General features: G+C 45.8%; 1 protein-coding gene across 2 annotated transcripts in view; it reads left to right on the top strand.

The window, feature by feature from the left end:
* Nucleotides 1-9,991: 9,991 nt before the first annotated feature.
* Nucleotides 9,992-25,854, top strand: part of LOC147116397 (tubulin polymerization-promoting protein family member 3-like) — a 42,474-nt gene continuing 26,611 nt past the window's right edge. Inside the window, exons 1-2 of one of the 2 annotated variants that reach the window (XM_085991284.1) lie at nt 11,366-11,455; nt 24,690-24,820. Coding sequence is in view for 1 of the 2 variants with exons in the window: in XM_085991283.1 (XP_085847409.1) it covers nt 11,371-11,455 (85 nt within the window). In the remaining variant the exon portion in view is untranslated. Of the gene's footprint in view, nt 11,456-24,689; nt 24,821-25,854 lie in introns of both variants that reach the window. The other variant, XM_085991283.1, reaches the window with a different exon arrangement.

Below are 25,854 nucleotides of genomic sequence, written 5' to 3'. Positions count from 1 at the left end.
CAGTTTTTAAAAGTTTATTCAGATATTACTATGGAATAACTGCATCACTAAAATGCTGTGTCACCGATTTTTAGGATGTGGATTGCACCTACAGTCTTCCACTGTGCTTCCCATGGTGTGTAAAATTAAATATTGGGAAGATCGAGGCAATTGTCTTCGGTCCCCGCCACAAACTCTGTTTCCTAGCCACGACTCCATCCCTCTCCTTGGCAAATGTCTGAGACTGAACCAAACTGTTCACAATCTTGGCGTCCTATTTGACTCTGAGCTGAGCTTCTGACCCCATATCCTCTCCATCACCAAGACCGCCTGTAATGTATGTACCTTTAAGGAGGAGAACTACTTTTTACAGCTCCTGTGTCCTGTAGTACCGGCAGTGACCACACCTGTATATAAACCCTGAGTAGTGATCTGTACAGTCAGTTGCAGTTTGAACCCTCATTCAGTAAACACCTGTTGGTAGCCGGCTACCAAAGCCTTGCCACCCCCGGAAGACCAGGTGCTCACTCTGTCGACCTCCGACGTAAGGGGTGTTCTACGCGGAGTGAACACACGTAAGGCTGCTGGACCTGATAGCATCCCTGGACAGGTACTTAAAGAATGTGCTGATCAGCTGGCTGATGTCTTCACCGCCATCTTCAATCTGTCATTGGCCCAGGCAGTAGTCCCTACATGCTTCAAGACCGCTACCATTATTCCTGTGCCAAAACAAACGGCTGTGACGTGTCTGAACGACTATCGACCTGTCGCACTCACACCCATCATAATGAAGTGTTTCGAGAGACTGGTCCTGGCTCACATCAAAGCCAGTGTTCCCGCCTCTCTTGACCAACACCAGTTTGCCTATCGTGCAAACAGATCAACGGAGGATGCAATCACAACTGCTCTACATTCTGCATTGAATCACTTAGACGGTAAAGAGACCTACATCAGAATGCTGTTCATAGACTACAGCTCAGCATTCAACACTATCGTCCCCAACAAGCTGGCCACCAAACTCCACACTCTTGGCCTGAACACTTTCCTTTGCAACTGGACCCTGGACTTCCTAACTAACAGACCCCAGTCTGTCAAATTAGGTAACCACACCTACCCCCCCCCCCCCGACCCTGAACACGGGGGCCCCACAAGGTTGTGTGCTGAGCCCCCTCCTCTACTCCCTCTTCACCCACGACTGTGTGGCTGTTCATGGTTCCAACACCATCATCAAGTTTGCGGATGATACCACGGTGGTAGGCCAGATCACCAACAGCGATGAGTCAGCCTACAGGGAGGAGGTCCAGCATCTCGTGAAGTGGTGCGCCGATAACAACCTGGCCCTTAACATCAAGAAAACCAAGGAAATCATTGTGGACTTCAGGAAGTCTAAAGGCGGAAGTCACACCCCCATCCACATCCATGGGGCTGTGGTGGAAAGGGTGGACAGCTTTAAGTTCCTCGGAGTCCACATCACGGAAGACTTCTCCTGGTCCCTCAATACCTCCTTTGGTGAAGAAGGCCCAGCAGCGCCTATATTTCCTAAGGAGGCTGAAGGGATGTAACCTGTCACCCCTGATCCTCTCGAACTTTTACCGCTGCACAATAGAGAGCATCCTGACGAACTGTATCACAGTGTGGTATGGCAGCTGTAGCTCCTATGACCGGAAAGCCCTGCAGCGGGTAGTCAAAACCCGGCTACCGACCATAGAGAACATCTACCAGAAACGCTGTTTACGGAGGTCACTGACCATCATCAAAGACCCTACCCACCCCAGCCACAGTTTGTTCGCCGCCCTGCCACCTGGGAGACGCTACAGATGCATTCGCACCCGAACGACCAGATTTAGGAACAGCTTCTTTCCCAGGGCTGTCATCCTACTGAACTCTACAAATAAACTCTAAAGCCTGCACATCTGCCAATGCACTTTATTATGTTTATGTTTATGTATTACAAGTCAAATGAATGTTGAATGTTAAATGTCTTAATCAAAATGTACACTCTCGGGAGCCGCAAGCCTACATTTCGTTGTACTGCACTTGTGCACTAACAATGACAAAGTTGATGATTATGATTATTATTATCGTTCCCTGCAGTCTGTTGTCTGATTATTGAAGGACACAACATTAAGATACACGGATATAACATTGACGACGATGCAGATTCGAACCTACCTGCAACTCTGCATCACCTCCCAGGGATTCGCTCCCGGAGAACAGTGGAAGGAGGTCGAGTCCAGAAGCACGGGCGTCGACCACGGGCAACCGCCCAGTCATCCAGCGGAGATTTGAGCATCGCAGGGGAGGCTGTCGAGAGCCAGGCTTGGCTTTCCAGTCACGGTGGTCCAGCGAAACGGGCTGGCAACAGGTACTGCGCAGACCCTTCCCGGACAGCGGCGGCTAGAGCCGACCGAGCGGCACAGAAAAAGGCCGAGCAGCGTCGATGGGGGAGAGAGAGAGGGCAGAGCGCACAGGGCACAGCCGGTGTTCAGGACCGAGCGGCGTCAACGGGGAGAGAGACGAGAGAGAGCAGAGCGCAGCCGGTGTTCAAGGGCCGAGCAGCGTCAACGGGGGAGAGGCACGCAGGAAAACGTGAGGCGCTGCCATTGCCATGAGGACCGCAGAGAGCGGCATTGGCAGCAGCGCACAAAACCCACAGGGCGTCGCCATTTGCCACGAGGACCGCCGCAAGCGGCGTTGGCAGCAGCGCGGGAGACGCCATTTTAAGCCGCAGCGGGGAAGAAAGGAAAGCGCAGGAGACTCCATTTTAAGCCGCAGCAGGGAAGAAAGGAAAGCGCGGGAGATGCCATTTTAAGCCAGTCTAACCACACCCAAAAATGCCGAAGAGTGGCAGTATCACAGCGTTCGACAATGAAGTCGAAGATTGGACGACATATGTCGAACGCATAGAAGTATACTGCAAGGCGAATGAAGTGCCAGATGACAAGAAAGCGCTGGTATTGTTGAATTCAATGGGTGCAAAAACGTATGGCTTACTACGAAACCTAGTAACCCCAGAGAAGCCAGTAGAAAAGGATTTTGAAAACATAGTGTCAATCCTACAGGACCACTTAAACCCCTCACCGCTGCTGATAGCAGAAAGATTTAAGTTTCACAAAAGGAACCAGCATAAAGATGAAAGTAATGCTGCTATCGAAACACTGCCAGTTTGGAACAGGACTAGCAGATACTTTAAGGGACAAGTTTGTGTGTGGGCTTCAAAGTGAAGGAACCCAGAAATGGCTTCAATCAGAAAAGGATCTTACTGCAATGCTGAAAGCCTTGTCCAGTGTATCACACGAAGCAGCAGCAAGGCGCTGCAGAGATACAAAGGAGACCGCAAGAATATGGCACAAATTAAATGTCATACGGAACAGTGAAGTGCTATCGCTGCGGCAGAACAACACACGACCATAATGATTGCTGGTTCAAGGACAAAGTGTGCAGACAGTGTGGAAAAGTAGGACACATAGCAAGAGTCTGCAGGTCGGGAAAGAAAACCAGCAGCAAGAAATCTCCACAGGAGAAGTACAAGAAGGTACATAAGGTGACTGAGAGTAGTTCAGACGAACAGAAGAGTGATACAGACTCCGGAAGCAAGGAGCTGGGTTGTCTGAAACTACATAATGTGATCAAAACGGAGGATCACCAAACTATCTGGGTCACGCTCAAGATAGCAGGAGTCCAAGTGAAAATGGAATTGGACACAGGATCAGCCCTACCAGTCATAAACCGAAGGGACTACAAGTGGCTATTCTCACATATACCCTTGAGAGATACAAAGATTGTCTTGAAAACGTACACGGGGCAAAAAGTCTACCCAAAGGAAAAATAAGGATGAACGTTATATATAACGGCAAGGAAACACCAAAAATGGACCTATATGTATTGCCAGATGGAGGACCACCACTACTAGGACGTGAATGGATCCGGAAGACACAGCTAGATTGGCATTCCATACAAGCACTGACTGTAGATGCCAAAAAGGATGACGACGTCACACCTGGACGACTGTCAAAAATGCTAACTGACGCACAAGAAGTGTTCCAGCAGGGACTCGGAACACTAAAAGGCATAACAGCGACGATCAAAATAGAGGAAAATGCAAGCCCAAAGTTTTTTAAGGCCAGACCGGTACCTTATGCGATCCGCCCGGCCGTCGAAGCAGAGCTGGAAGGTTTGGAACGTTCAGGAGTACTGTCCAAAGTGGACTGGAGCAAGTGGGCTACACCCATCGTTCCTGTAATGAAGAGGTCGTTGAGTAATACGCCTGGGGAACCAAAGAAGGTCCGCATCTGTGGGGACTTTAAGGTGACAGTGAACCCAGTCCTTCACACTGTACAATATCCGCTTCCGCGGATTGAAGATATTTTCGCCTCGCTATCTGGAGGGAAACGCTTCACTAAGATTGATCTGGCCCAGGCGTACCTGCAAATGGAGGTAGAAGAAGCCTCGAAACAGTACCTCACGATCAACACTCATAAAGGTCTCTACCAATACAACCAGCTGGTGTTTGGGGTAGCATCATAGATACATAGATACATAGAAGATAGGAGCAGGAGTAGGCCATTCGGCCCTTCGTGCCTGCTCCGCCATTTAATGAGATCATGGCTGATCCTTTAATTCAGTATCCCGTCCCCGCCTTCTCTCCGTAACCCTTAACCCCTTTTGCCCGTAGAAATATATCTAATTCCCTCTTAAATATATTTAATGAGCTGGCGTACACTGCCCTCTGTGGCAATGAGTTCCACAGGTTCACCACTCTCTGAGTGAAGAAATTCCCCCTCATCTCTGTCCTAAATGGTTTAGCCCTTATCCTTAAATTATGTCCTCTAGTTCTGTTCTCACCCGCCAAGGGAAACATTCCTTCTGCATCCAGTCTGTCTAGACCTGTCAGAATTTTATACACTTCTATGAGGTCCCCTCTCAATCTTCTAAACTCCAGTGTGTACATCCCTAAACTACATAGTCTCTCCTCATAGGTCATTCCCGCCATTCCTGGTATCAGCCTGGTGAATCGCCGCTGCACCCCCTCCATGGCAAGAACATCCTTCCTCAGATGAGGCGACCAAAACTGTACACAGTACTCGAGGTGTGGTCTCACCAGTGCCCTGTACAGCTGCAGCAAGGTATCCCTGTTCCTGTATTCTAACCCTTTTGCTATGAAGGCCAGCATACCGTTTGCCTTCTTGACCGCCTGTTGCACCTGCATGCTCGCCTTCAGTGACTGGTGTACAAGAACACCCAGGTCTCTCTGTACTTCCCCCTCTCCCAATCTATTGCCATTTAAATAATAATTTGCCCTCCCGTTCCTGCACCCAAGGTGGATAACTTCGCACTTGTCCACATTATAGTGCATCTGCCATTTATCCGCCCAATCGCCCAGTCTGTCCAAATCGCTCTGGAGCTTCCTGGTCTCTTCCTCTGAGCCCACCCCACCTCCTAGTTTAGTGTCGTCTGCAAATTTGGAAATGCTGCATCCGACTCCCTGATCCAGGTCATTAATGTAAATTGTGAACAGCTGGGGGCCCAGGACAGATCCCTGTGGTACCCCACTTGTTACTGCCTGCCATTCAGAAAATGAGCCGTTTATTCCAACTCTCTGTTTTCTATCTGACAGCCAGTTCCCTATCCACGCCAAAACTTTCCCCTTTATCCCATGAGCCTCAATTTTCCATGCTAATCTTTTATGTGGGACCTTATCGAAGGCCTTTTGGAAGTCCAGGTACACCACATCTACTGGCTCTCCCCCATCTATTCTACCAGTTACTCCCTCAAAAAATTCCAATAGATTAGTCAAGCACGATTTACCCTTTGTAAATCCATGTTGACTCTGTCCTATCCTGTCCCCATTTGCTAAGTGCTCCGCTATTTCATCCTTAATGATGGACTCCAGCATTTTGCCCACAACTGATGTAAGGCTTACAGGTCTGTAATTACCTGCTTTTTCCCTACCCCCCTTTTTGAATAGTGGGGTAACGTTAGCTACCCTCCAATCCATCGGCACTGTTCCCGAGTCTAATGAATTCTGAAAAATCATCCTTAGTGCATCCGCTATCTCTAGGGCCACCTCCTTCAGTACCCTAGGATGCATGTTATCAGGCCCTGGGGATTTGTCCACCTTCAATCCCTTTAGCTTCCTTAACACCATATCCTTAGAGATATTGATTTGCGTCAGTTCCTCCTTTGCCAATGTCCCTATTTTTCCCGATATCCCAGGGAGGTTTTTTGTGTCTTCCTTCGTAAAGACTGACCCAAAGTATGCATTTAGTTGATCTGCCATTTCCTTATTTCCCATTATATATTCCCCCGTATCTGACTGCAATGGACCAACTTTGGTTTTCACCAGTCTTTTCCTTTTGATATATTTATAAAAGCTTTTGGAGTTAGTTTTTATATTTTCCGCCAGCTTGTTTTCGTAAGCTATTTTGCCCCTCTTGATCATGCCCTTTGCCCTCCTTTGCTCTATCTTAAACTGTTCCCAATCTTCCGCTCTGGCGCTTTTTTTGGCTATTTTATACGCCCTATCTTTGGATTTTATGCTGTCTCTAATTTCCCCTGTTATCCACGGTTGAGTCACCTTTTTAGATTTCCTTTTATGCCAGATTGGTATACACAATTTTTGCAATTTTGTCATTCTATCTTTAAATGTTTGCCATTGTTTATCTACCTCCAATCAGCTCCGGCTATTTGGCAAAGGGGAATGGAACAAGTCCTGCAAGGGATTCCAGGGACCCAGTGTTATTTGGATGACATCCTGGTCACGGGCGAAAATGACAGTGATCACCTCGCCAACCTGGAGCAGGTGCTCACTAGATTGAAGGAATATGGGCTCCGAGCTAATCGCCACAAATGCGAGTTTTTCCAGAAGCAGATCTCGTGTTGTGGCCACGTTATTGATAAAGAGGGATTACATAAGTCCCCTGAAAAGATTGAGGCAGTAGTTAAGGCTCCAGCACCGGAAAATGTGTCACAACTGAGGTAATTCCTCGGGCTGGTGAACTACTACCATAAGTTCTTGCCGAATTTGTCTACCGTACTACACCCACTGAACACCCTACTACAAACGGGGGTACCATGGAAGTGGAGTGACGAATGTAAACGAGCTTTCCAGAAGAGCAAAGCATTGATCACATCAAAAGAGGTGTTGGCTCATTTCAACCCAGCACTACCAATTCGGTTGGCGTGTGATGCATCACCCTATGGCATTGGAGCGGTGCTGTCGCACAAATTCCCGGATGGCTCGGAGAGGCCAGTAGCCTTTGCGTCTCGGTCACTAACCTCAGCCGAGCGTAACTACGCCCAGATTGACAGGGAGGCCCTCAGCCTAGTGTGGGGAGTGAAAAAGATCAATCACTATCTGCACGGGCAGAAGTTCACCTTGCTGACTGACCACCAACCACTTGTCTCCATCTTTAATCCAAAGAAGGGCGTTCCGGTGATGACTGCGCAACGGCTACAAAGATGGTCCCTTTTTCTAGGGGTGCACCAATATGAAATTGAGTATAAGGGCACGAAACAGCATGGAAACGCTGATGGGCTATCACGCCTGCCACTGCCTACTGCGGAGGAAGCACCAGCAGTGGATCCTGTCAAAATATTTCATTCGACTATAATTGAATGCTTGCCAGTAACTAACGCTGGTATAGAGGAGATGACCCGAAATGACCCGGCACTGTCTCGGGTATATGATTTGACGGTGAAGGGATGGCCAGCACATGGCGACTCACTGTTGCCAGCATTCTCATCCAGAAGAGAACAGCTGTCAGTATGCCAGGGGACCTTGATGTGTGGATCCCGAGTGGTAATTCCACCCAAGTTAAGGAAGAGAGTGCTCAATGAGCTTCACGAAGGTCATCTGTGAGGGGTGAAAATGAAAAGCCTTGCTAGGGCTTGTGTGGTGGCCGGGGATCGATCAGCAAATTGAGGACCTGACAAAGAGCTGCTCAGGATGCCAGAAGGCCCAAAATGCACCACCACATGCCCCTCTACACCCATGGGAGTGGCCCTCATCTCCATGGCAACGGGTGCATATTGATTTTGTTGGTCCATTCATGGACTCAATGTTTTTAATAGCCGTGGATGCGCACTCGAAATGGCCTGAGGTGATCAAAATGTCCTCCACTACCACGGAGAAAACTATTGCAGTCCTACGGACTATTTTTGCCAGGAACGGCTTGCCAGAGCAGATTTGCTCTGATAACGGACCACAGTTTGTGTCTGAAGAGTTTCGAAGATTTATGAAAAGGAATGGGGTAAGGCATTACACATCCGCCCCGTATCATCCAGCCACAAATGGATTGGCTGAGAAGTTCGTACAAACCTTTAAAAAAGCAGTAAAGGCCATGTGCGATGATGACATTCCACTGCAGCATAAGGTGGACAATTTCCTGTTAGCCTACAGAAATGCGACACATGCAGTCACCAACCAGGCCCCGGCCATGATGTTCTTTAACCGAAGGTTGAGATCTCGTCTGGATTTGCTCAGACCAAATGTATGAAGAGATGTTGAGAGTAAGCAATTCCAGCACATCAATGAGAAGCCGACAAGGAGCTTCAATGTAGGGCAACCAGTCTTTGCCCGCGACTACCGAACAGAGAAATGGCAACCAGGAACGATATGCACACGGCAGGGGCCACTAATGTACACAGTGGATGTTGGGGAGAACATTGTGAGACGCCATGCTGACCAGATCCTAGAGTCACAGGAACGAGTCAACCCCATGTCTCGGCCATACGTACCTGGTGAGGAACCCGACGTACAGGTCGCATCTACCTCAGAAACAATCGCATTGGAAGCTGATGAATCAACTGACGACAGGATGCTAGAATCGCCTCCGCACCAAGAGCGAGACACTCGGGAAAGGCGTTATCCAGAAAGAATCAGGAAGCCTCCCCAAAGACTGAATTTATAAATAGACTATTTTCAGTTAATGTTGCATGTTAAAAGTGTTAATTGTAATTAGTTTGATATTTAATTGTTAAATGAGTGTTATGGTACTGTTAATCTAAAAGGGGAGGAATTGTAATGTATGTACCTTTAAGGGGGAGAACTACTTTTTACAGCTCCTGTATCCTGTAGTACTGGCAGTGACCACACCTGTATATAAACCCTGAGTAGTGATCTGTACAGTCAGTTGCAGTTTGAACCCTCATTCAGTAAACACCTGTTGATCGTTCCCTGCAGTCTGTTGTCTGATTATTGAAGGACACAACATTAAGATACACGGATATAACACCGCCTACTTCCAACTCTGTAACATCGCCTGTCTCCGCTGCTGCCTCTGCTCAAATTTGCTGCTAAAACCCTCATCCGTGCCTTTGTTGCCTCCAGATTCGACTGTTCCAATGCTCTCCTGGCCAGTCTCCCACCTTGCACCCTCTGTAAATTCAGCTCATCCAAAACTCTGCTGCCCATATCCTAACTCGCACCAAGTCCCGTTCACCCACCACCCATGTGCTCACTGACGTACATTGGCTCCTACTCTGGCAATGCCTCGATTTTAAAATTCTTATCCTTGATTTCAGATCCCTCCGTTGCTTTGCCTCTCTTTCTCTGCAACCTCCTACAACCCTTGAGCCCTGTGCGATCCTCCAATTCTGCCCTCTTCCACATCCCCGATTTTAATCGCTCCATCATTGGCAGTCGTTCCTTCAGCTGCCCAGACCCTAAGCTCTGGAATTCCCTCCCTAAACCTCTCCTCCTCCTTTAAGACACGCCTTAAAACCTACCTCCGTGACCAAGTCCTGTCCTAATATCTCTATGTGGCTCAGTGTCAAATTTTTGTCTGATTATGCTTCTGTGAAGTGCCTTGGGACGTTTTACTATGTTAAAGATACTAAAGTACGTTGTTGTTGCCAATGAGAAGCCATCAACTTCCACACAGGAAGTGAGGAAGGGAAAACTAGAGATAAGTCAGCCTAAGAGGCCTCTCAGTAGCTAGTTATAGAATTATTGCCCTATCAGCTGTGACTAGTTCTTGGCACGGGGAGGCCATTAGAAAGGGGAGAGGGAGAAAGTACAAATAACTTCTTTATTTGGCTCAGCAATGAGCAGCTAAGCCAAATAGACCAGGAAGGTCGTAGATTTGTTCCTGAGGTCTGTGCTGAGTTAGCTGATCTCAAGCGGCAGTAAGGGCCCCACAATTTGCCTCAGTACCATTGTTTGGAGGTGGGGGGGAAAGCGTGCAGAAAATCAGAAAGGGTTTCTGCACTTGTTCTTCACCGAACCTTGCTGGAAATGCGCGTGAATGTCCAGTGATAACAGGTTCATGCTCGGTTTGGGTGTCTTCCCCCTGCCAACAGGGATCATCCAGGTACATAAAGAATGACCGTATGGGTGAGGTACCGCAGGGCAGACAGTGCCCGTGAAACAATACCTAAGCAAGAACTTGACTCCTCCAGGAAGGAAGGGAGGGAGGGAAACAAATTTGCCGAGAAAGAAAAATATGAATTTAGGAGAGCTATACTTTTGTAATTCTGATTTACAATGTTAGGTACTACAAACGTAACTAGGGACCTTCCAACAATGCAATTTTCCTTAGGTCATGGTACCCGTTTCCCTAACAACACTGAATTTATAGACCAACTGAGGAGAGAAAAACAGTCCTCTTCATCCAGCTAATACAGACCTTGGTGTAAACCTATCCTAGATGACAGCTGATCTCTGTGATACACTATTATCCTACAGTTTTATCTATTTTGTGGCATTGACAACAGAAATTGAAAACAGCTCTGAAGAGGCAAAAAGTTGAAGGTAAGATCACCAACATTAGTTTGTATTTAAGATCCTCATGTCTGCCTCTACTTTTAATTCTAATGTAAGCAGAATGCACAATGAAGAGCTGTGCAGTATGATTTCCATCTCACTCGTTATGCTGACTAGCTTGAATAACAGTTAGGTCGTCCTTCTAATGGTGTATAACCTGTATCCCATGACTCTGCAAGTGTACTCGATAGAAGTTTATTCTTGGAGAGACTTTTAAGGAACTCACTTTAAACTCAACTACAAGTAAGTTACAATTACAAAGCAATAGCTCATTACATGCATAATTTGATTAACCATAACAATGTTTACTGTAGAAAATGTTATAAATTAGTACTTAAATGCAGTAAAAAGTGAAGATAAATGTTAAAGGGCAACTGGAAACATAAGTAATTTAAAAATTCCTTGTGCAGTCAATTTTAAAAGCAAGCCATTTTTCAGAAAGGGTCTCTGACATTCTAGGAGATGTTTTAATTTGATTTTCTCAGCTGCAGGAATACCTGCTATTTTGAGTTTCCACATTCATCACTGAGCTGTCACCAACAAGTCAGCTATGATGTAGCTTCCCACGTGATTGAATAGTCTACTGACACTCACTGTCAAGGATCACACGTGAATAATGAATAATAATGCATCAAGTACCGAAAGATGACCAGCTTCTTTGTGAAGTCGAACATCTTCAGGAGATAGAGGGAGTGGAGAATGCTGCTCCAGGTACTGTATACTGGCAACATACTTATAGAATATGGTGTTCTTTGGGCAGTGTAATTACGGAAACATTTGCTAAAGAACATAGCGGAAATAGCACAATGTAGACTGAGCTTAAGTTTTTAATACGGATTACAAACAGACCAAATGTCTTGTTTATTCTTAAATTGTTCAGTTTATTAGACAGTGATCATACATGGGAACCTGGAATATTATCAACCATCAAAACAAAACCGTAGAACTGAATTCTGATGAAGTGTTATTGCCAAGCTTTAAAATCTGTCTTTTCTCTTTTAGATGTGGGTTGACCTGCTGTGCAATTCAAACATGATCTGTTTTTAAAACCTTAATATTTGAGGTTGGTAATAATAGCGAACACAACACTTTGGTATGGCATTCCAGTGTCAACTATTTTAATGGAGGCAATAGGCCTTTTAAAATAACTGGCTGATTTGATTGGTTCTGACAACCTCCAGTCCTGCCCTCCAACTAATCTGATTGGTTGCCAACCTCCATTCCCAATGAAGAAAGAGATTTTCACCCCCGCCCCCTTGAAGCACTGGCAATCTAACATGAGTTGAAATGCTGTCAGCTTGAAATGCTGAGTGATGTGTGAATTCTGTTACTTCAATGTAGTCTTCAGAATTTACAGGGCTTGAAGCAAATGTTTGCAGACCTGAGTGTTTTTATTTTGTGCACTGACTCACTGTCCAGTTAAATGTTTTTTTGGTTGTAATATTGCATGTACTTCCAGGGTATGTGTACTTTTATGCACATGAATTCCTTCAAGAGGAAATGGCCTTACATTGTGGGAGAAGAAAATTACACGCATTTATATAGCACCTAATCACATTAAAATGTATCTAAGTGCTTCACACTTTTGGTGGGGGGGGGACGCAGGTGGGTAAAAGAGATTGCAGTAGCAACTAAAATTGAATACGAATAGGTAACTAGCCTATTGATCTCATTTTCCCCATAGCAAAGTACCACAGACATCATGTCCTGCTGCTAATGGGGAAAAATAAGATGCTTTGAAAGCCACACGATTGTATTTGTTCAGTGGAATGTAACGTGAGGAATTACAACTTTCATAATGATCAGATTGTACACTTTTAAAGTTTAGCAAGTACTTGCTTTGTGAACACTAGATTTGAATATCCTTCAGTTTCCATGGTTGTAGTGTTTGAGTTTCTGCACTGCTGACTTTGTAACTTGCACCAGAAAGACTCTGACTGTTGAAAACCTGTTTAACTGAACGCTTGTTCAAGGTGAAACCATTAGCTTAGTCTGAAAGCTGTATTCTTCTATATTAGCTATTTACAATTCTTAATGTTTGAGCTCAGCGTACTGTTGACTTGGTTTACATGAGATGCAGTGTCTTGCAAAGTTGATTATAATTGATAAAGATGTTCACCCTTCTTAGTTTTCAAACACGAATATTGTCATTATTTGTGTAAATTGTCTGGACTGGAATATTCTACGGCATGAGTTTTTAAGCAGGTGTTTGTGCTGATTTATTTAAAATCCTAGACTGCATATGGCACCTTATGGGAATGATTAATTGGCATGAGAAGATGGAGAGGTAACAAATATAAAACTTCCCTAGATTATTTATTGAAACATTACTGTACCCCTTTCTAGTAATCTCATTGACCGGTAGTGATCATGAGATCATTTTAACTGTTAAGTCACTTTTTAGTAATCTCTTTCACTACTAGTAATCATGTTGACCTTTTATAAAAAATAACAATAGAAAATGCTGGAAAAACTCAGCAGGTCAGGCAACATCCGTAGAGAGAAATTTGAGTTGACGTTTCGGGTCAAACCCTTCAAGGGTTCGACCCGAAACGTCAACTCAAATGTCTCTCCATGGATGTTGCCTGACCTGAGTTTTTCCAGCATTTTCTATTGTTATTTCGGATTTCCAACATCTGCAGTATTTTACTATTGACCTTTTATAAGATTTGTGTCACTTTTACCCATTTCTATTGTTCAAAGTGGCACTTTTGAACAATAGAATTTTTTTGAGATCTTTGATTGGTTTGTGGGAGTAATATAATAGAAAGATGTTATCTGTCGTAGATCTGTTGTAATCAAGGCTTCAGCCTGTCTCAAAAGCCTGGGATTTAATTGGAATTATTTTACTTCAGCAAAATATGCACAGACCTTCCAACTGCTCCTGTGTATTCTGAGCACGTGCAGTTTGCAGAGTATCCCAGTATGTGTTAAGTCAGTTTCTGATTTGAAGCAGAAAGGAGTGTCCCCTCATCCTGTGAGGATTTGAGTGTTTTTGCTTTTTCCAAAAGACTTGTAACCAAACTGGAGGTTAATTTTTCAAATGTTTATTTCAGGCAAGTTACACTTGAAATGCAAAAATCTGTTTTTATCATAAAATAATCAGCTAAATAAGACCTGTGATTAGCAACAGCTGTGGTTTCTTTGTTTTCCTTTGTAGCTGTCAACAAAAAATAGAAAGACTTGCCTTTCACAACCTTGGGATGTCCCAAAATACTTTACAGCCAATGAAGTACTTTTGGAGTGTAGTCACAGTTGTAATGCAGGAAACATGGCAGCCAATCTGCACAGCAAGGACCCACAACAGCAATGTGATAATAGAAACATAGAAACTAGGAGCAGGAGTAGGCCATTCGGCCCTTCGAGCCTGCTCCGCCATTCAACGAGATCATGGCTGATCATCCAAACCCTAGCACCCGGTCCCTACACCGACAGCCATCCCACCCAAGCCCTATCCCCGTAACCCCACGTATTTAATCCCCCCTAACACTAAGGGCCAATTTTTTATCATGGCCAATCAACCTAACCCGCACATCTTTGGACTGTGGGAGGAAACCGGAGCACCCGGAGGAAACCCACGCAAACACGGGGAGAATGTGCAAACTCCACACAGACAGTCACCCGAGGCCGGATTTGAACCCGGGTCCCTGGCGCTGTGAGGCAACAGTGCTAACCACTATGCCATAATGCCATAATGACCAGATAATCTGTTTTTTTATGATGTTGGTTGAGGGATAAATATTGGCCAGAAAACTGGGAGGCACTCCCCTGCTCCTCTTCTAAATAGTGCTATGGGATCTTTTATGTCCACATCTTTTATGAAGGCAGAGGTAGCCTCAGTTTAACGTCTCATCTGAATGACGGCACCTCCAACAGTGCAGCACTCCCTCAGTACTAGATTTTGTGCTCAAGTCTCTGGAATGGAAGTTGAACCCACAACCTTCTGACTCAGACGAGAGTGCTACCCACTGAACCACAGCTGACTCCCAACTACGGATTTCTTTTTGATCAATTGAATGGTTGAAAATTCTGTTTCAAAATGTTCTCTTGCAGTTATTGCTTCAAAGCAGAACATAAAGACAAGAACCGGCTGACATAGGAGGAAAAGATGTGGATGCCCCCCCCCCACCCAAAAAAAAGGGTCTCCTATCCGCAATAGGTTCTATTACCCTCTCCCCCTCCTTCTTCACAACACGTAATATCCAACTCAAGTAACTGATCCACTAAACTGTCGCATTACAGCCCTTTTCAATGTCATAGTTCAGTTTATTGCAGGGGTAATGGATATTTAGATAACATTTTATCTGGTGGATAGATCCAATTTCAGGGTCTTGTGATGAGGGCTATTCTAGAGCATATTAAACAATGATTAGTCTAGCATTCCACCCTATGCATAGATCTCGTTATAGTGATACCTTAGATATGTTCTTGTTGAAGCCAGTGTTTAAAGTGTGAGTGCAGCCATGTAGTTTTGAATGTGACTGGAAATTCAGTTGATCAACAAGATTAAAAAAGCTTTGCGATCTGTATTTGGTCAGCAAAGTGATCACCTTAACCCACTGATGAAAGCACACGCTAACTCTCTGATATCTGACCATACAGACATTTTACTTTGTTGGAGGGAAAACATTTCAACCCATTGATCAGATTATCCTCCAGAGATCCTGGAAAAGCACGAGACTTTTAATTCCTGTTCTCGCCCTCATGGCACTATTCAAAGAAAAGCAAGGGAGTCCAATATTTATCCCTCAACCAACACCACTAAAAAATAGATTATTTAGTCATAATCTCATTACTGTTTGTGGTAGCTTGCTGTGTGCAAATTAGCTGCCGCTTTTTCCAACATTACAACAGTGACTACACTTCTAAAGAACTTGGCTGTCAAGTGCATTGGGGCGTCCTGAAAGGCACAATATAAATATAAGTCCTTTTACTAGTGAATCTCCTGTGGTGTTTCACATGGTAAATCGGAGGTTATGCTATTGCAAGGACAGCAAGAGTGGGGGAGGGGTGCACATCACTACTGAGAGGATTTGGAAAGAGGTTTGTGAGAGAAGTGCTCAGAGACCGTGAATTAAGTGTTTTTCCTTACCCACTGCTCGTTGATACAGGCCCAATATCATAAAATTTATGATTATAGGGATAATGCCATAATCACAAGTTCAGAGCAGGGAGTTCTGTCCAATAGGAGTGTGGGTCAAACAATCAGAGCTACAATTTTGCAGCCCTATCCCGAGCTACTGGAAGCAGGGGTTGGGAAATGACCCCTGATATTACTCGTGCATTATTGGATTGGGCTGGCCCACGAGATAAACACTATATCCAACAGGCATCTAACGTGTCTTCTGTCCACACTTAAAACAAGTATGTACAGTGTACATGTAGCAGGAGACAATGCTGGAACGAAAAGGCAGAGCAACAGAAGTAAGAAATGTTTAAAGGAGCACTGTTTCCCTGAAAATAATGGTGAACCTTTTTTATTTATTCATAAGCACACAAGCAGCCCGATTGCAGTAAAACAAATCATTGCTTCACTTGAAAGTGATGTGATGAAAATGATGCAAGATTCTTGTACATACGCTCCCTCCCTAAACAACAACTTGAATTTATATAGCAGCTTTAGCGTAGTAAAACATCCCAAGGTGCTTCACAGGAGCATAATTTGACAAACAAATTGACACCTAGCCAAAGAAGGAGACATTCGGCCAGGTGACCAAAAGCTTGGTCAAAGAGGTAGGTTTTAAGGAGTGTCTTAAAGGAGGAGCGAGGGAGGTAAAGAGGTGTAGTGAGGGAATTCCAGAGCGTGGGGCCTAGACAGCTGAAGACACGGCCACAAATGGTGGGGCGAAGGAAGTCAGTGATTCACAAGAGGCCAGAATTAGAGGAGAGCAGAGTTCTGGGAGGATTGTAGGGCTGGAGGAGGTTACAGAGACGGGGAGGGATGAGGCCGTGGAAGGATTTGGGGAAAAAATAGGTTGCCAAACACTTCATCATGAAGACAAAACCTTTTTAATGACTTTGGTGCTGATGACAAGTCCAAGGTTGGTTGAAGAACAGTAAACGTTGCAACACTTGTGCTGCCAAAGGCATGTGGTACCACAAAAAAGGTGGGGCCTCCAACAGCAGCAGGAGCACAAGCCTGTATACTATCTTCCCCAGAAATCGCGTCCTCTGTTTTTCTACTAAATAAATGGTTCAATTCCAATATTTGACAAGTCTCATGTCACAGTGAAATCTCATGATCATTGCACTCATTGGGAACAAGATGGTTCTTCATGCTAACTGACCATAACAATACTCTACTGTGGTAAACCACTGTTTGTATTCCACTGTGCACATGCCTGGACATGCCTCGGCTGACTCCTCCCACAAGTCCTAGTATAAAGGTGACTGCTCCCCAGCCCTTTGTATTTCTGGACCGGTCGACCACTCAAGGCAGACCTTCATTCTTTTGTTAATAAAAGCCTTTAGTTACTCTCTTAACTCTCAGTCTTTTATGAGTAATTGATAGCGCATCAATTTTATTAACAAAATTTTTATAATGGAGAAGATCCTCACACCAGCATGCCTGGACTTAGATCATCGGGAGGTGGACTCATCCACCAAGTTTACTCACTGGCTTAAGTGTTTCGAAAAATTCCTGACCGCCTCCGCAGCAATCAAATCTGATGAGGACAAACTGGATGTCCTGACCTCCAAAGTGAACCACCGAGTGTACTCGGTCATCCAAGACGCGACCTCGTACGCGGACGCTTTCAAGCTCCTCGAGGACCAGTACACGCGCCCAGTGAACGAGGTGTACGCCAGGCACCTTCTGGGGAGTCGTAAACAACAACCTGGGGAATTGACCGTGGAATACCTTCAGGCACTGTCTGTGCTTGGCCGGGCCTGTGGTTGTAAGGATGTAAAGGCCGCCGTGTACACAGAGGAACTTATCCGGGACGCTTTTGTAGCGGGCCACAGATCCAATTACACCCGACAGCGACTGTTGGAGCAGAGTGACCTCGACCTCAACAAGGCCTCTGAACTCGCACTATCATTGGATGCAGCCTACCGGGGCATGGATGCCTACTCCTCTGCACCGTGGACGCCGCGGGGAATGACAGCCTGGGACACGGTAGGACCGCCTCATAGCGCCGTGCCACCCCAGCCACACCCCAGCAACGGCCCAACTACCGCAGCAGTGTCCCAAGGCCAGACAGCAGTGCCCCAAGGCCAGAAATGCTACTTCTGTGGCCAGGCAAAACACCCCAGAGCGCGCTGCCCGGCGAAAAACGCGATCTGCTCGGGCTGCGGGAAGAAGGGACACTACGCTAACGTCTGCAGGGCCAAAGCCACCCCGAACCCCAGCAGCGCCGCGTGTGGGCCATGCGGGCCGCCATCTTGGGCCTCCCCGGCCATGTGCGAACCACCGGTACAGCAGCCATTTTGGACGCCTCCAGCCACATGGGGATCATGGACGCCGCCATCTTGGGCGACAGCCGGAACGCAGCAGGCCCCCAACACCGCCTCATCTGATACCCGCAGCGACACACCGACCCCTACGCTGGCATCCGTTACACTGGACCAAGCGAGACCGCACCAGCTGGCCAGTTCCACAATGGACATTAAGGTAAATGGCCACGATACAATCTGCCTTTTTGACTCTGGGAGCACGGAGAGCTTCATCCACCCCGACACGGTGCGGCGTTGCTCTCTCCCAGTCCTGCCTGCGCACCAGCGGATTTCTATGGCCTCCGAGTCCCAGTCGGCGGACATCGGCGGCTACTGCGTAGTGACACTCGTAGTAGACGGGACCGTGTACGATCATTTAAAACTTCTGGTCCTGCCCGACCTCTGCGCTGCCGTCCTGCTGGGGTTAGGTTTTCAGTGCCACCTTAAAAGTGTTACGATGGCGTACGGTGGACCCCTACCCCCACTCACAGTCCGCAGCCAGCAGCTCCCAAATTGCCCGCCGCACACCAGGTGCAACCTCTCCACACTCAGAGTCACCCCCCCCCACTGTTTGCTAACCTCACCCCTGACTGTAAGCCCATCGCCACAAAGAGCAGGCGATACAGTGCCGGGGACAGGGTTTTCATTAAAACCGAAGTGGAGCGGCTCCTGAAGGAAGGGATTATTGAGGGCAGCACCAGCCCCTGGCGAGCCCAGGTTGTGGTCGTTAAGACCGGCGAGAAGCAGCGCCTGGTCATCGACTACAGCCAGACAATAAATCGCTACACCCTGCTGGACGCCTACCCACTCCCCCGCATAGCTGATATGGTCAACCAGATCGCGCAGTACCGCGTCTTCTCGACCATTGACCTGAAATCAGCGTACCACCAGCTCCCTATCCGCCCTGAGGACCGCCAGTATACTGCCTTTGAGGCAAACGGCCGCCTCTACCACTTCCTTAGGGTTCCCTTTGGCGTCACCAACGGGGTCTCCGTCTTCCAAAGGGAGATGGACCGGATGGTAGATCAAAATGCGTTGCAGGCCACTTTCCCATATCTGGACAATGTGACCATCTGCGGCCGTGACTTACAGGACCATGACGCAAACCTCGAAAAATTCCTCTGCACCGCCCAACTCCTGAACCTGACATATAACAAGGAGAAGTGCATATTCCGCACAAACCGCCTCGCCATCCTTGGCTGTGTTGTGGAACACGGAGTCATCGGCCCCGACCCCGACCGGATGCGTCCCCTTCTGGAACTCCCACTGCCCCACTGCCTCAAGGCCCTGAAGAGGTGCCTAGGGTTTTTCTCCTATTATGCCCAGTGGGTCCCCTACTATGCGGACAAGGCCCATCCGCTGATCAAGTCCACCTCTTTTCCCTTGACGGCAGAGGCCCGCTTAGCCTTCCACCGTATCAAGGAAGACATTGCCAAAGCCACCATGCACGCAGTGGACGAATCCATCCCCTTCCAGGTGGAAAGCGACGCGTCCGACTTTGCCCTGGCCGCTACCCTCAATCAGGCGGGGAGACCCGTGGCCTTCTTTTCACGAACCCTCCAAGGCCCGGAGACCAGACACTCCGCTGTTGAGAAGGAGGCCCAGGCGATTGTGGAGGCTGTGCGTCATTGGAGGCACTACCTGGCCGGAAAACGATTTACCCTGCTCACTGACCAACGTTCAGTTGCTTTCATGTTTAACAACAAGCAGAGGGGCAAAATCAAAAATGACAAGATCTTGAGGTGGAGAATCGAACTTTCCACCTACAATTACGAGATCTTGTACCGGCCCGGGAAGCTCAATGAACCTCCGGATGCGCTATCGCGTGGCACCTGCGCCAGCGTGCAGATCGATAGACTGAGGGCCCTCCACAATGACCTCTGCCACCCGGGGGTCACCAGGTTCTTCCACTTCATCAAGGCCCGCAACCTGCCTTACTCTATTGAGGAGGTCAGGACCATGACCAGGAACTGCCAAGTCTGCGCTGAGTGCAAACCGCACTTTTATAGACCAGACAGGGCCCACCTGATAAAAGCCACTCGCCCCTTCGAGCGCCTGAGCGTTGATTTTAAAGGGCCTCTCCCCTCCTCCGACCACAATGTGTACTTCCTCAATATTATTGATGAGTACTCCCGTTTCCCGTTCGCCATCCCCTGCCCGGACATGACCAGTGCCACGGTCATTAAATGTCTGAACGACCTCTTCACCCTGTTCGGTTTCCCCAGCTATATCCATAGCGACCGGGGCTCATCGTTTATGAGCGACGAACTCCGTCAGTACCTGCTAACTAGGGGTATTGCCACAAGCAGGACCACCAGTTACAACCCCCGGGGGAACGGACAGGTGGAAAGAGAAAATGCGACAGTTTGGAAGGCCGCCCTGCTAGCCTTAAAGTCTAGGGGCCTTCCAACCTCCCGCTGGCAGGATGTGCTCCCCGATGCGCTCCACTCTATTCGGTCACTGCTCTGCACTGCCACTAACGCCACCCCTCATGAGAAAATGTTTGTCTTCCCAAGGAAGTCCACACCGGGGACATCGCTACCGCCATGGCTGACGTCCCCAGGGCCGGTCCTACTGAGAAGGCACGTGAGGACCCATAAAACGGACCCCCTGGTCAAGAGGGTCGACCTCCTCCACGCCAACCCCCAGTATGCTTACATTGCATACCCGGACGGGCGGGAGGACACAGTCTCCATAAGAGACCTTGCACCCTCGGGGGCCGCAGTAACCCACTACTCACTACCACCCCCCCCCACGATCCGATATCCAGCCCCAGCAGACGGCAGGCCTGGGCCCCGCGACCCGCTCGACATCTACGAGGACGACACGCCTGTGCCACAGCCCACGCAGGACTCGACGCCGGAAGCTCCACTACCCCTGCCGTCGCCACGCCGATCACAGCGGCAGACAAGACCTCCGGAGAGACTCCAATACACTAACTTTTAATACACTTCACCCCGCCGGACTCAATTTTAAACAAGGGGTGAATGTGGTAAACCACTGTTTGTATTCCACTGTGTACATGCCTGGACATGCCTCGGCTGACTCCTCCCACAAGTCCTAGTACAAAGGTGACTGCTCCCCAGCCCTTTGTATTTCTGGACCGGTCGACCACTCGAGGCAGACCTTCATTCTTTTGTTAATAAAAGCCTTTAGTTACTCTCTTAACTCTCAGTCGTTCCTGTGTAACTTCCTTTGTACATTTCTGAACCTTTCTAATTCATGAAAGAACACTTTTGTATCTATATTTCAGTAGTGAATTAAAAGAAAATCAGCTACAAGATGGGGCAGACAATGGGGGAACGTAGGACCAAGTAATCTGAGTTTACTTTAAAAAAAAAAAAAAAAATTGTAATTCACTAACTCGATTGTTAAAGGTTGTTACCTCCACCTTGACTTCTACCTACCTAACACAACACAATTCCACAACACACACAAGAATCTACTTGTTATACTCACAAGCTGACGTAGCTGCCTCTGAAGATCATTATAAAGTTGAGTAATTAGGTCATAAAGTCCTTGTTATTTCTGTGGTCCTCTTGCTGCTACCTTGGTAACAATAGTTGTTGGCCTTTTGCTGTCAGCGGTCAAGTGATGTGTCTGAAATGCCAGTGGTGATGGCCGTATGATTTTTAATACAGACATTATGTAAGCTCTAAACCTTGTATGATTTATGAGCTGTTGGCAACACCTCCACACTTAGAGTTGTCTATCAAATAAGATCTTTGCTGCATCTATTTGATCATCCACCTCGTTTTGGCAATATACATAGAAGCAGCACCGCAGCCAAATTCAAAACTGATTCATCATCTGAATCTCAAAGCGCTTCAGTTCTATTAAGTAATTAGTTGCAGAATATGTTTGAAACTAGCATAAATTCAGCAATCTGTACAGTCCTCACATTGCTTTATGGTGCATTGTAATTATTGACACTAGGATTGTTGTGCACCTGAAAGCACTAACTAATTAACTGGAATGTACTTTCTCTATTGGTTGCCCCTGTTTTATAAAGTTGTCCTGTTAGTACAGGTAGTGCTGTGTATAATGAAGTAAAGAGAACGATCACAAATTGGGGAAGACTGAAATAAAAATGGAAATTACTGAAAATGCAAAGCAGGCTGACCAGAATCTGAAAGAGTAAAATAGATTTAGCATTTTGTGTGTGGACACTTCATCAGAGGGTCATACCTGAAATATTAACGTGTTGGTCGGTCTTCTACACATTTCCAATATCTTCTGTTTTTATTGCGTATAATGATGAACTTAATCAATAACACTGAACTTATTGCATTAAACATGTAGGTCAGAGGTACAGAAATGTTTCAATTAACAGGAATGATTGTCATTGACAGTATGAGGAATTAAATATAAACTTCATGACCTTTTGTTTGTTGAAGTTAGTGTTGCCTGTATATGTGGATTTGACTGCACATTTGTTTTGTTCACTCTTAGCCTAATTCACCTGAATCCACACATATATTAGAAGGAATAATGACACTGAGGCCAGTTTAGCTGGGGGGTGGAAAGAGGGTCCCACCTTTTCTTTTGTGAATTTTGCACTCATCAAAGCTAGGAATTTTAGTGCTGCAACACTTTCCATTTTAGACATCCAGTGTCAATATAAATGCTTCTGGGTCGGGTATAGTGCATTGGTTTGCAAAATAAAGTTCCCACTAGTCTGCCACAACAAGATGACTCAGCCTCAATCTGATAATAGTATCCCTTACTGCACCTGTGATCCATTTTTTCCATTTCCTACTCCAGCGATCCTAATGCTTCTCTCAGTAAGATTGCCATTTTCAGCCAACTAATGCTGAATTAAGGGCAGTTTTGTGCTGTGGACCCATGCCCACTAGTAACTGAACTGAGACCCTCTAATCTCATTTTAATGTAGGGCCCTGACGGCCAGTACTTAAAGGAGATTTTCATACAATCAGTATGAGGGGCATTTTAAATATAATACACTAACAGTTTCTAATGTGTTCCACAAATTACATTCTTTTGAATTTAGCCCATATTGAAACATATATATCATTTTACAGTATGAACATACAAAAATGAAGAGCAGAAAAGAGCAACTTGTCCATCGAACAGTCCTTATATTGTCATAAGTGTGATTTCTACACGCCGTCATCGGCATCTGTCCCCCGATGTTAAAAGAGACTTTCAGTGAGCTTCTTAAAACCCAGTTCACTTCAAAATAATGAAATTGCCAAACTAGTCAAGTGAACCAGGTATTATGATTTATATCGAAGTATTCTATATTTAGCAACATCTGTGTCTATTACTGGCAAAATATACTGCTGATTCAAATGGAACAATTTCATTAAATGAGGTTTCATTTAAAGGTTTGATGAACAGACTGATTTATTAAAAATATATTTTTACTACTGGTGGAGCACTACATTGCATCTTACCATAGAGCAGTAAATACTGGGCAGCTCTCACCATTGCCCATTCAATGAATTTCTGAACTGGGCCTGATATTCCCCTTTGGGAGGGAGGAAGGGAAAGTTAGTAAGAGAGTTGCCCAGGGTAAGCCCTGGTGGATAGTTGCAGAGAAACATTGTCACTGGCCTGGAAGCAGGTCACAGCCTGTGTTGTCCACGGAGTCAAAAGAGTGCAATAAAATCCAAATATTCACAATCAATTAAAAAAAAATCTTTATACAGTACTTCATTGATTTAAGCTATATTGACAGTATATGTAAAGGAGGTGTCTCTTTTAATTTGGTCTTGCTGGTGCTAGACTCACTGGTTTTGCAATTCTATCACCATCATGCCACCCAATAAAGAGATATCCTTACATTTTTCCGTTTATTTAAGTTAACTCCAAGTGAAAATTGCTGGAGATGGATGACAAATAGGCCTTGCTTTAGATCGTAGGAAGCACTGGCTTCTGTATCGTTACATGAGGAAAGAGTAGCGGGAGAAGCTTAAATTGAAACAATCCTGTTAAAATGAAGACTCATCATACGGTTTCCTACTGTAACTCATTCTCTCCCAGAATCTCTCAACTATGGAGCTTCTCACCCTCCTCAGTCTTTACTTCCTCCTGCAATCTTAAGGTTTTTAAAACCCAAGTTTGGCAGTAGTTAATCACCACTCCTGTTTTGCTTTGATTTCCAGTTTACTCTTTTCAATTTTGGTGGCATCTTGCACTAAGGGCCTTGGCCCGTTACATTGATTTCTCAATTAAACATATTTTTTAAAAACCCGTTACTCCAGCTGACGTGAGGAGAGGGTGGATAAAGCCTGGGTAAGCCGAAGTAGAGGATAAAAGTGTTCATTACATTTACATTTAAGAAAAGGATAAGCTCCTATAAAATACCATTATTAGCAATTGCTGCACCTATTCTTCATGTAGAGAATTTAACAATTATTGAACACGCTTCTATAAGCCAACATGAATTATTATTGAAACAAAGCTGTTGCTACTACAGCTATAATTAATGACCCCGGTCACTTTATTGTATTGTGCTATTTTATCACGCCCCCTTGATGTTACACAGTTTGTTGCTACGGCTACAGGAAAAACAGAAAATAACATCTCTTCAGCACTAAAGGAACATTTTGTGTTAGAAAGGGAACAGAAGGACTTTGTGAAGGGGCTTTCGGAACGAAGCTGAGGGAACTCGGAAAGGTAAGAAGGCCGATTCCTCCTTATTTAACATGATAAATATTTTATAGCCATAAAATACCTTGGTGTGTACGAGGTGAGTAGGGATTATATGGACTGAAAGAATAAGCAGCATTCACCTGTTTACAGACTTGAGTATATTATCCTGAAATGTTAAGTATGCTAAAACATTTTTATTTGCTATCTCAAGTTATTTATGCAGATTATGACCTATTTGATTATTTCTCACCTCTTCTTTGTAAGAGCTGTGTTGTTACCTTTGTAACATGTATCTTCCAGCAGAAGAGCCCAGTTGTCCTACCTCCATCTATAGCTTGCTGAAACTAATAAGTAAAACCCCACGGGCTGCAGTCCTATGTTTCTAGGTGCTCTCTATAATTATTTCAGTGAAGATCAATATTAGAACTTTTAACTCGATGAGAAGAAAGAACTTGCATGTATACCGCACCTTATCATGTACTCAGGACTTTGCAAAGCATTTTATAACTAATGGATTACTTTTGAAGTCCAGTCACTGTTGTTACTTTTGAAGTCCAGTCCAGCCAATTGCAGATAGTAAGGAACCATAAAGAGCAAATGAATGATCAGATAATCTGCATTTGGTGGTTTTAGTTGAGGGAGGAATGTTGGTCACACTGAGCATCAGGGACAGGACACCCTGCTCTTAAAATTGTCCCACAGGATCTATTGCATCCACCTGAGCAGGCAGTTCACTGAGTCATCAAAAAGATGACTCAGATAATGCAGCACTGCCTCAGTGCTGAGTTGAAGTAGCAGCCTAGCTGATGTGCACAAGTCTGTTTCACTGTGTTAAAGGTGCTATATAAATGCAAGTTGTTATTGTAATGGGCCTGGAGGAGCCCGACCTGGGAAAAGTTAGCATTAGCTATGCACACACGTGACTCGCCCAGTAATAACCTTTCCCAGGTTAGGCATCTCCAAATTAGCACCAGGTTAATCTGTACAGCCATTCCAGGACCTACCCATAGCCTTCACTGTCAGAGGAGCTTGATTGGGTAACAGTGCAAGAGAAGAAC

This window comes from Somniosus microcephalus, chromosome 6, assembly GCF_052327205.1.
Source record: "Somniosus microcephalus isolate GS21.2 chromosome 6, FLI_Smic_1.0, whole genome shotgun sequence".
Classification (NCBI taxonomy): domain Eukaryota; kingdom Metazoa; phylum Chordata; class Chondrichthyes; order Squaliformes; family Somniosidae; genus Somniosus; species Somniosus microcephalus.
The sequence above is the reverse complement of the archived record's forward strand: the minus strand, read 5'-3'. Positions and strand labels throughout refer to the sequence as shown.